Consider the following 10,000-nt stretch of genomic DNA (forward strand, 5'->3'; position numbering starts at 1 on the left):
ATATATATATATATATATATATATATATATATATATATATGTGTGTGTGTGTGTGTGTGTGTGTGTGTGTGTGTGTGTGTGTGTGTGTGTGTGTATGTATACATATATATATATATATATATATATATATATATATATATATATATATATATATATATATATACAGTGAACCCTCGCTATAACGCGGTTCACCTTTCACGTTCTCGCTGCTTCACGGATTTGCATTGTGCATTGTGTTCTGCATTCTGATTGGCTAAACAGTCTCTCCGCTTCTTCTCTACCTGTGTGTCAATAACGTTACGGTTTAATATGTACATGTACGTAAAACAGCTTGTCAAATTTAAGTTTGCAAATTTTCTCTAAAACCCATGAAGCCTTCAGTTCGTATTGATGATTAAATTTATAAATTTACAGTATAGTAGTTATTTGTAAAAAACGTTTATATAGTACTTTTATTTGTTAAACAAATGCTTGGGCCTGTAAAAAGGTTTTGTTCTTTGGTTTCAATGTATTGTAGAGTATTTCATTGTATAATAATTGTAAAAAATAAAGGTTACTACTTCACGGATTTCGCCTATCACGGGTTCTTTTTGGAACGTAACCCCCGCGAAAAACGAGGGTTCACTGTATATATATATATATATATATATATATATATATATATATATATATATGTGTGTGTGTGTGTGTGTGTGTGTGTGTGTGTGTGTGTGTGTGTGTGTGTGTGTGTGTGTGTGTGTGTGTGTGAGTGTGTGTGTGTGTGTGTGCGTGGGCGTGTGCGAGTGTGTGTGTCCGACAATATGATGAATTTGTTATCGCTCAAACTCAGCTGATATAATCCTGACCCAAGGAGACCATAGACACCACTGCCTGGTTTTCCAATGGCTGTATGGTACGTGGAATGATAGTTCAGGAGAACCTCATATTCCTCTGAAGCTACAGATGTGGTATTGGAACTGTGGTAGAGATAAGCCTTAGGGATATTACAGAGCCCTACAGACACTTCTCGGGGGTCATAAGGGTGAAAATCAACAGGTCTTTCGAACAAGGGCACCCCTGTGGTCTATACTATATCAGCGGGGTCGGGAGAGGCCAACGGGACTCGCGCCAGAGTTCAGTACCAGACAGTACCAGAGACTACCAGAGAGTGATTAATAGTTATGACGAACAGTATTGATTTCCCTTGTCACAAGGGTTAACTTTATTTCGTATCGCCATGGGAGACGCATACTTGTTATGATACGAGAGTTCGTTTTTCTCTGAAGGGAATCTCTACTAAGACTATAAAGTATTTTGTCTCTTTAATAGCCAATTGGAATATTTTAATGTATAGTAAATATCTTAAGATTGGAATCACACGAAAAAAACTGGAATTATTATTCTTCATCAAAAATATAGTCTGCTTTGCAGAGAGCGGAATATCTTTTTATCTAGTGCCTATACGCCAACATATTTGGTATATGATCAACTTGTCCGTAACTCTGACTAATAAAGCAATGATCCCAAGGGTACTAGGTAACAATTTGCATGTAAAAAGAGACAAGAAAGAGAAATCCCTTTAAATTTTACCCGACTGCCAAGTCATGTCTAGGCTGACCCTCCCGCTTGTGCCATAATGGAGGCGGTCTCCGCTTAACCTGGATTACTGGTGTCTGTACTTTGTGTAACTTACGTCACAAATTTCACACACGCCAATTCAGAGACTTTTTTAAAAACTTTTTTTCCGGGATCCTTAAACCCTCTTCTTGTACCTTTGTCATTGGTTCCGTGAACTCAGATTCATTTCTGGATCTGCGAAGGGTTAAACCGTGGTTTTAACTGGCTTGCTTTATCGCCCTCATATAGATTGCTCCAAACGCTCCCATCTATATGAATTAATCGACATGAATAACCTTCACATCCCGGTCCTAGTGTATCCAAGGTTATGCTTTCACTCATTGAGATTTATGGTAAGCTGGAATCTGACACGTGTTCTTCATGGCACTTTTGTCTATTACCTGACATGCATAATGGTAGGAAGGGCAGTAATTAGACGTCACTGGATATATTCTACTGCAATATCATTATGACTTCTAGAATCAGTTTGTAAAAACAGATCTGTCAATTGTTAATATTTAATGGCTAGAAAGCAAATGTGCTAGACATCAAAGGTCATAGGAAGTAGCGAAAATGGCATGGGGATGAGTTAATGGGTAGATGCGCTACGTCAAAAGTATAGTATTGAAATGGGTAAAGAGGGATAAGTGTAAGGGGTATGGCAGGGATCAGCAAAAAGGGAAAATGAGGGGGGGGGTAAGGACGATTAGCTCAAATGGAGGATGCAAGTCTGAGAGAACGAAAACCCTGAAGATTTCAGTGTAGAAGAGCTATCAACGAAGAGGAGGGGTAGGCACCGCGGAAGTTGTAGAAACTGGAGTGTGTCAAGAGTAGAAAACGTATGGGCTTTGGTCTCAAATATAACAAACAAGGCGTGAACGATCAGAACAGCTGCGGAGGGAAGCTTTGCCTTATTTGTCTTTGGAGACATTGTTGGAAGAAGAGGGTAGTGTCAGGAAGGGGAATCAATCAATCAATCAATCAATCAATCACTCTACCCCACTTGGCTGGGATAAAGAGTACTCAGATCTGTAGAAATGGTAGTTGAAGGACAGGAGGAAGAGGGAGTGGTATTGAGTGAGGTACTGCAGGGAGGTGGACAGTTGGAATGTATGAGTAATAATGGAGAAGAGGGTAGATAATGAAGACAGTACAGGACGAGGAAATGGAGTGGCGGATGTTGAGAGAGAGGAAGGGCTATATTCTGAAGGTTGAGTAAAGACCTAGGTGGATGATTCGGAACGAATCTAGTTGATAACAAGAACCGATGAAAGGGTAACCGTAGCAGCGGTCTGATCCGTGATCAAAGAGTCAGGAGTTGACAAACTTTTAGGTAGGCTAATTGTTACAGGAACAAGTCTCATGTCCTAATGAGGTTGCAGAATCTATCATTGGCCATGGGGAGCCTGAAATATGTGGGGAAAATGGTGCATCTCTCTGGGTATCCATGATGGGCATGGGCTAGACGACTAAAGCTAATCACTTGTCTTCTCTGTCGTGAGATTCCTAGATAGCCTCGTCGAGTCTGGTCAGCTACAGCTTTTGATTGGTCAGCTGGCTTGACTTCGGGGAGGTTGTCTAGGGACCCAGGGACAGATTAGCGTGACCTTAGCTTAACCAAGAGAACACCGTGCCCATGGCTCCTCGAGACCGTTTCTGACTGACAGCCTTCCATCCTTTCAGCACGTGGAAGTGGACAGTGGGGATTGGAGTATCATCATTTGAGAATTTTGTGCCCCGTCATCGTAGATAATTAGCGGCGCATTCAAAATACAGCGATTGGGTGAGGCTTGAAGGTAAAGCCCCTCATGTAAAGAAAAATCATACAGCATTATGAAATACTGTCAGAGCCAGCCTATTATATTTTCAGCAAAGCTTACACTGTGAATATAAGGAGGAAAAGGAAATGAGGGGGGGGGGCGGAAAATAGACCTTGCAAAATTAGTTAAGGCAAGGGCTGAAGGCCAACGGATAATCCAATGCATTGGGCCTCAATTTCCGTCTCCTAATCCCCCACCCCACGTTAACAAGTAAGGGATTGAGGTTAATGGTTAAAATAAATGTGCTATTGGAAGGTATAGTAAAGGGGGATATCAGGTGATAGTTGCTATGTGTCAACTATCTAGAGTAGTGTTGAAAGGTTGAAGATGTTGGAAAACGTTATGGTGGTTTAGGTAAGGGATTGAGGGGGCCCGGGCCTTCTGCAATATCCAGGTTTAATTCTATTCTCGCTTAGAATTTTCAAATTAACTTCATACAACATATTGGAGTTCCTGCTTACACCAAGATCATCTTGGCTATACATATTTTTTGACGACTTCATTAACAATCCCATTGATCTATCCTTGTAAATGGAAAGGTCACTGCATCAAAAAGTTATCACTGCCTTTTGGTATGAAAGAATCGGTTTATGCAATCTACATTTGCAGTTGAAGATTGTAATGCTTGCAAATGATATATTGCTTACTTGGAATAATAAGCAAATGCAGAAGACTGATAAAGGATACAAATAATGTACCAGGTGTGGTACAGAACGAAAAGAACGAAAATCTACCATGAAAGAAGTGTAGACATTCTCATTTATACCTTTTTGTATATTTGTCACAACAGGTAATACCTATTTTAAGGGCGGCTGCTTGGGATTACAACCAACTGGTTATGAACATCTAGAAAGTAATGATTGAAATTTTGTAGCCTGCAAAGGCAAGTTTCAAGACACGATAGAGCCGAAGATGGAACCTTGCAAAATCAGACAAGCCAAGGTAACCAATCTAAATCTTTCCTAAGCAATATCTGACCTGAAGTTCAGTAAGCACATTAAAATACTGAATACTGTCAATTATAACTCACATTCATGCGAGATTTGAATTTCATATAAATATACAAATACTAAAAAATATAAATTTAGCCATGTATTTACACTATCAGCCATCTACATACCAACTGTCAAATACCATACACAAGTAAGGAGAGAAATACAAGTCTTGGTTATAAATCCCTTATATTGTAATACTTAAAGGGGGTGTTTTAATACTTCACATAAACAATGACCAGATACAAGCTTACATAAATGTACTTAAATACCAATACACAAGACCATGCCCTTTTAGTGACAGCAAAGAATGTCTTTGCTGAGTATTTTCAACTAAAAATAAGAGGCAACTTCTGTGGTCTTCAAAAGACAAAAAAAATCATCTTGTGTTTGTTTTATGTTTTAGAGGGCACCTTACAAGATTAACGTGAAGACAGCAGTAGTGCACTATCACAATAGCCGGTCAGCTTCTGAGTTACAAGTGAGAGAACGCCTTGTGACACTGAATTGGATCTTTGGTCGCCACGAGGAGTCAATGACCTGCATTCTTACGAGCATTCTCATAACGCTCATTCACGTTCTCCCAGTTAATGACATTGAAGAAGGCCTTCACGTAATCTGCACGGAGGTTCTTGTACTGAAGGTAGTAAGCATGCTCCCAGACGTCAAGGCCGAGCAACGGAACCAGTCCTGTAATGCAAGTAATACAATATAATGTTTGCATATATGGACAAATTTCTGAAAATCACTTGCTGATGTTTAAAGCAGGTCACTGGCTTTGCATCAAATAAATCAAATACCAATTTTTCCTAATTGCAATCAGTACAAAGATTAGTCTATTAATTTACCGTGAGTGATTTGCAAGGGATCCTGGTTCTGGCAAGTGGCGATCTCAAGCTTGTTCTCATTGGGGCAATAGCCGAGCCATCCCCAGCCAGAGCCTTTCACTCCAACGCTGGCAGCAGAAAATTTGTCCTGGAAGAGAAGTAGATTATACTTCAGGGAGGGAAGAAAAGGGGAGGAGAAGAGAGCAAAGGATAAAGAGAAGTTAAGAAAATTGTATGAAGCGCAAACGTTTGTTATTTAATTAATTAATTTATTTTATTTTATTTTATTTTATTTTTTCTAATTATTTGTGTGACTATCTGCTCTTAACTAAACACTAGAATAAAAACTGACCATCACAAGGAACCCACCTTGAAGGACTGGAATGATCCAAAGCTCTCGTCAATGGCTTGTGCAACAGCTCCTTGCGGCTCGCCACCAGCATCGGGAGCCATGTTGGTCCAGAAGATGGTGTGGTTCAAGTGGCCGCCTCCATTGAACTTGATAGCTGGTAGAAGGGCATTCATTGCGCTTACGTCATTGGCTGCCTCCGCCTCAACCAACTGAAAAATAAATGGTTCCTTTTAGCTTTCCCTTTGTTCGTTTATATTCTCTCATGTTTTTACAATGACAAATGGCACTGTCATAATTGTGGTGACAATGTTGGGATGAAGGGGATGGACATTAGTGACCAGCTGGCTCAGTCTTATCTGACCATTCACAAGTCCATCAAGTAGACCACAAAGGTCCTTCTATGATTTTTTTTTTTTTTTTTTTTGGGAGAGAAAAAAAGCCTCCCCCCTTTATGAGGGGTGCCATGTTAAAATTATATATGAGATGTAACAATTATATATTCTATATCATGCAAAAACAATTCATGAGTAATCCAACCAATAATTTTTTTAATGATGAAATGAGTAGAGGCATTTTCCGGGACGGTCCCCTTAAAATGTTAAGTTCTGATATGGATCTTTAAATTAAAAATAAGTAAAAAACTGTGCTACACTAATTCTTTAATCTAACGAACTTGATATACTAAAATGGAATAAAGACCCTAAAAATATCAACCATTTTCATATCAGAATTACCTACATCACCTTATGAATATGACAAAAATGAATGTATAAAGCTACACTATATAAAGCTTATGAAGTGGTATTAAAGACCATAAAAATGCATTAGATTTTAAAAATTACATATAGCTTAGGCTTTCTGTGCAGAGAGCCCACAGGTGGTGGTTGTGGATACCACTTTTTTTCTTCTCCTTCACACAAATGAAACCAGCAAGCATCAGAACAAAAGCCTTACTGGGGTGGAATAATTGGATATTACATTACATCAAAGGATTCATCTGCTAAGGGCTAAGATGCACTAAATGTCTTCGGAAGTTCCCTAAATGCCTACCTTCTTCGTAGCGGCAATTAGGTTGTTAATGTAGCCCTGGTGATGCTTTGTGTGGTGGATCTCCATGATCATGCCGGAGATGTGAGGTTCAAGGGCGTTGAAATCATACTTGAGAGGTGGCAAAGCATGAGCACCTCGTTCCTCACCTGCAAATGGGAGTCGCATTGTAAGAGATACAAAGTTGTGTAAACTGACAGGAAGTAAATAATACATTTAGATTTTCATGCTCGTGGTTTCAAGATATGGATACAGTACTAACAAGTACAATTCAAATCTGATTTATCAACTTGAAAGGGATAACTTTAGGAAAATTCTACAGGATCTATGTAACCTTCGAGCATCACATGGCCAATTTTAACAACATTAACAATCTTTCAGTTTTTGAAAAGGCCCCAATTTACACTTACCCAATTCAGCATTGATATGGGCAAACATCTGTGCAATCTGAGGACTGACTGTGCCAGCCTGAGCAACACCAGCCTGCTGTACGACAATACCCTCTACGTATGAAGCCATCTCACGGATGGCGACAGCCTCATCTGCTGCATTTGCAAACTGAAAATGTATACCCAAGTTTGAATACAGGTTTTAGAAATAAAATATTATGGATCTGCAATCTCCCTTCTTAAATAGGGTCTCAAATTCGTGCATTCAGTGCAAAATATAATTATAACACTTACCTGATTCTTCTTGATCTGATCCACCTCAATTCCAGTCAGCTCAGCTAACTTCTTCTCCAGGATGGAGATGTAAGCTTCCTTTGCCTCAGCCATGATTTTACTTATTCCTGAAACATTTCAAAAAATGTAAATAATGTTTCTCTTAAAAATTATGACAAACTTTTCAAAATTAATTACTTATAGTGATACATTATCTAGGTATGAAGAAACCTTCACTACATCTACCAGGAACTTTGGGTGACAATTACAGATTGGGTGTGGGGAGTAACATCTCATCAACAGGTTTTGCAAATAATCAACCCAATGCCTCCAGGAGAATTTGTGGTGTGCTCGGATTCCACTCCAAGGGGTTTGCCTCCTGGTTCTAATTCCAACTTGGCATATCACTCATGACATGCTTTACCAACTGTTATTTCTTTTTGTATTATTGGTATCCAAACCAAGATTAATGGTACAGCATATTGAGATGTTTGACATCAATTTCAGTTAGATTGAACCTTATGAAGCCTACTCTTGTAAGTTAGATAATTTCAATAAATGTGGTGTTATGCTCTGTGTAAAGATGGAATGAGAATTGTGGGATAAAAACAAGACAAGTTTTTGTTCCCAAACCTTGTTTCATGTGAGATTGTATGCAGCAAAGCAAGGCTGCTACTCTCACAGCTTCAGTACTTCCCTTCCGTGTCATATTTCAAGACAGTTGCACGTGTGCCTAGTTGAAATGAAGAGTGATCATGAAAACAATTGCAAAGGTTACCTACAGGTTCACTCCAGCAGCAAGAGTGAAAATTTTTCAGTGTGTTACCTTTAAGGGAAAGCAGGTGAATAATTTATAAACTAAATATTGCCCTATTTATATAAAATCCCCAATCAGAGCATGACACCACCTATTCTCCCTCGGGCAATCCCCAGTAGATTGACATGTAGCCTTAAAGGGTGTCTGACGAAGACCCTGAATGACCCATTCGCTCTAGCTGCAGCTAATTTAGCCATGACAGGAATAGCTTGTCATGCAAAGCCATAACCAAGCCAGCCATAGCGTGAACTATCTGTCATTCAGGACTGGTTTAATATCAAGCTTCCAATTTGGAATAAAAATACAAGTAAAATAAATCATTACAAACCTAACGGGTACATGTGCACATGCATGTGCGAATACATGTACCTACACATTAATTTACATGCGGATATACATGTAAATGAATGTACAATCAAGAACACTTTAATTAAAGGTTTAAAACCAGAATCGACCAATTTTACATAACGGTCATGTTGTCTTGGGTCTGGATTAGCCTCTTCACGGGAGTAATTTGTTTGTCTCTAACTCAGACTAATGATCATATTGCGCAACAACGTTAACTTGAAAAAGAAATGAATCACTTGTAATACCAGTTTTTATAGTGAAAGTTCCAATCAAAATTTTAGTAAACAGCATAGGCATAGTCCAGAAATCTAAAGTATGCTTATTTTAGCTGGCATACCATGAACAGATTAATAATATATTTCCAAATCTAAATAAGGTATCTATTACTAATAATGGTCCTGCTTCTCCTATATGACAGAACTGTCCTCTTAAATTCTAAATTTCGAAAACCAAAACTGCTAGCCTTCACATATACAGTAATCTGAAGAATTTGAAATCCAATAAAACCATTAACAAAAGTGAGACTGGTATTTCTTCCCTTATTTTAACTGTGGAAATATTATTTATTTAGCTTCTCAAAGATTATTACAACCACAAGAAAATATGGTTTTGTTGATATTCATATGCATTTGTTAATTCAAATGCAGCAACAAAAATATATAAAATATAAGTTAATTCATATCAAACATGCAACAACAAAAAACAATAAAATGGATAAAAAATATGTAAAACGACAGAAATACAAATCAAATCAGTAACCCAAAACTGGATACATTAATCTTTTTCATCCAGGTAAGCTTCACATCAAGAAACTAAAGAAATGCAGACATCCAATGCAATTACATCTTGATCCTGCTGGCTTATTATGCAAAAGAAGGGGGGGGGGGGATTCATGTCACACCTTGCTGAGATTAGTTTGTTAGACCAGGCATAGAATTGTTAGATTTTACCATAACTGATCCAGCACTTGAAGATTCCTTTACATTTCTTATATAAATACTTTTGACAATTCCCACCCCTCCCACCTGTCTACAAGTGACGTTTTCCAAAACCAATATAAAATACCCATCTGTGAATCTTCAAATGCTCTTTAATCAAATCAAAAAACAAAACGAAAAGGCCAAAGCTGGAACAAATTACACAATGAAACCCCTTTGATATTAATTAATTAATTTATTTATTTTTCTTTTATTATTATCATTTTTTGCACACTACAAAATCTAAACCAATCCTTGGAAACCCAATGTGTACCGAGGTTTCAATGGTAAGAAAAATTGCACAAAACTTCCACGAAACAGAGCAGACAGACAAACCACTGCCTTACCCTCCATTTTTGCAAGCTGAGTGGTTGCTCACAACAGCTTCCCTGCAATATCACATCTCATTTTGTTTGCAATATTAAACATGATCTTCAGGGATGTCCATCTATTAAATTTCACAATTTAACCAAAAAAGAGTTCAGTTTATTCTTTGCACTTGCCTCCAATTAGTTATTGCATCAGTAAGTACTTTTCGCATAGTTCCTTTTTCTGTAGTTAC

General features: G+C 38.1%; 1 protein-coding gene across 2 annotated transcripts in view; it reads right to left on the bottom strand.

The window, feature by feature from the left end:
* Positions 1-4,580: 4,580 nt before the first annotated feature.
* Positions 4,581-10,000, bottom strand: part of LOC113823550 (superoxide dismutase [Mn], mitochondrial) — an 8,251-nt gene continuing 2,831 nt past the window's right edge. The window contains exons 1-7 of one of the 2 annotated variants that reach the window (XM_070117071.1): positions 9,786-9,833; positions 7,318-7,424; positions 7,045-7,192; positions 6,638-6,783; positions 5,605-5,796; positions 5,257-5,383; positions 4,581-5,098 (exon numbers count right to left, since the gene is read on the bottom strand). In XM_070117071.1, coding sequence (XP_069973172.1) covers positions 4,941-5,098; positions 5,257-5,383; positions 5,605-5,796; positions 6,638-6,783; positions 7,045-7,192; positions 7,318-7,424; positions 9,786-9,792 — 885 coding nt within the window. In that variant the 5' untranslated portion in view covers positions 9,793-9,833 and the 3' untranslated portion in view covers positions 4,581-4,940. Of the gene's footprint in view, positions 5,099-5,256; positions 5,384-5,604; positions 5,797-6,637; positions 6,784-7,044; positions 7,193-7,317; positions 7,425-9,785; positions 9,834-10,000 lie in introns of those variants that run through there. The other variant, XM_070117072.1, reaches the window with a different exon arrangement.

The sequence above is a fragment of the Penaeus vannamei genome, chromosome 39 (assembly GCF_042767895.1).
Source record: "Penaeus vannamei isolate JL-2024 chromosome 39, ASM4276789v1, whole genome shotgun sequence".
Lineage (NCBI taxonomy): Eukaryota > Metazoa > Arthropoda > Malacostraca > Decapoda > Penaeidae > Penaeus > Penaeus vannamei.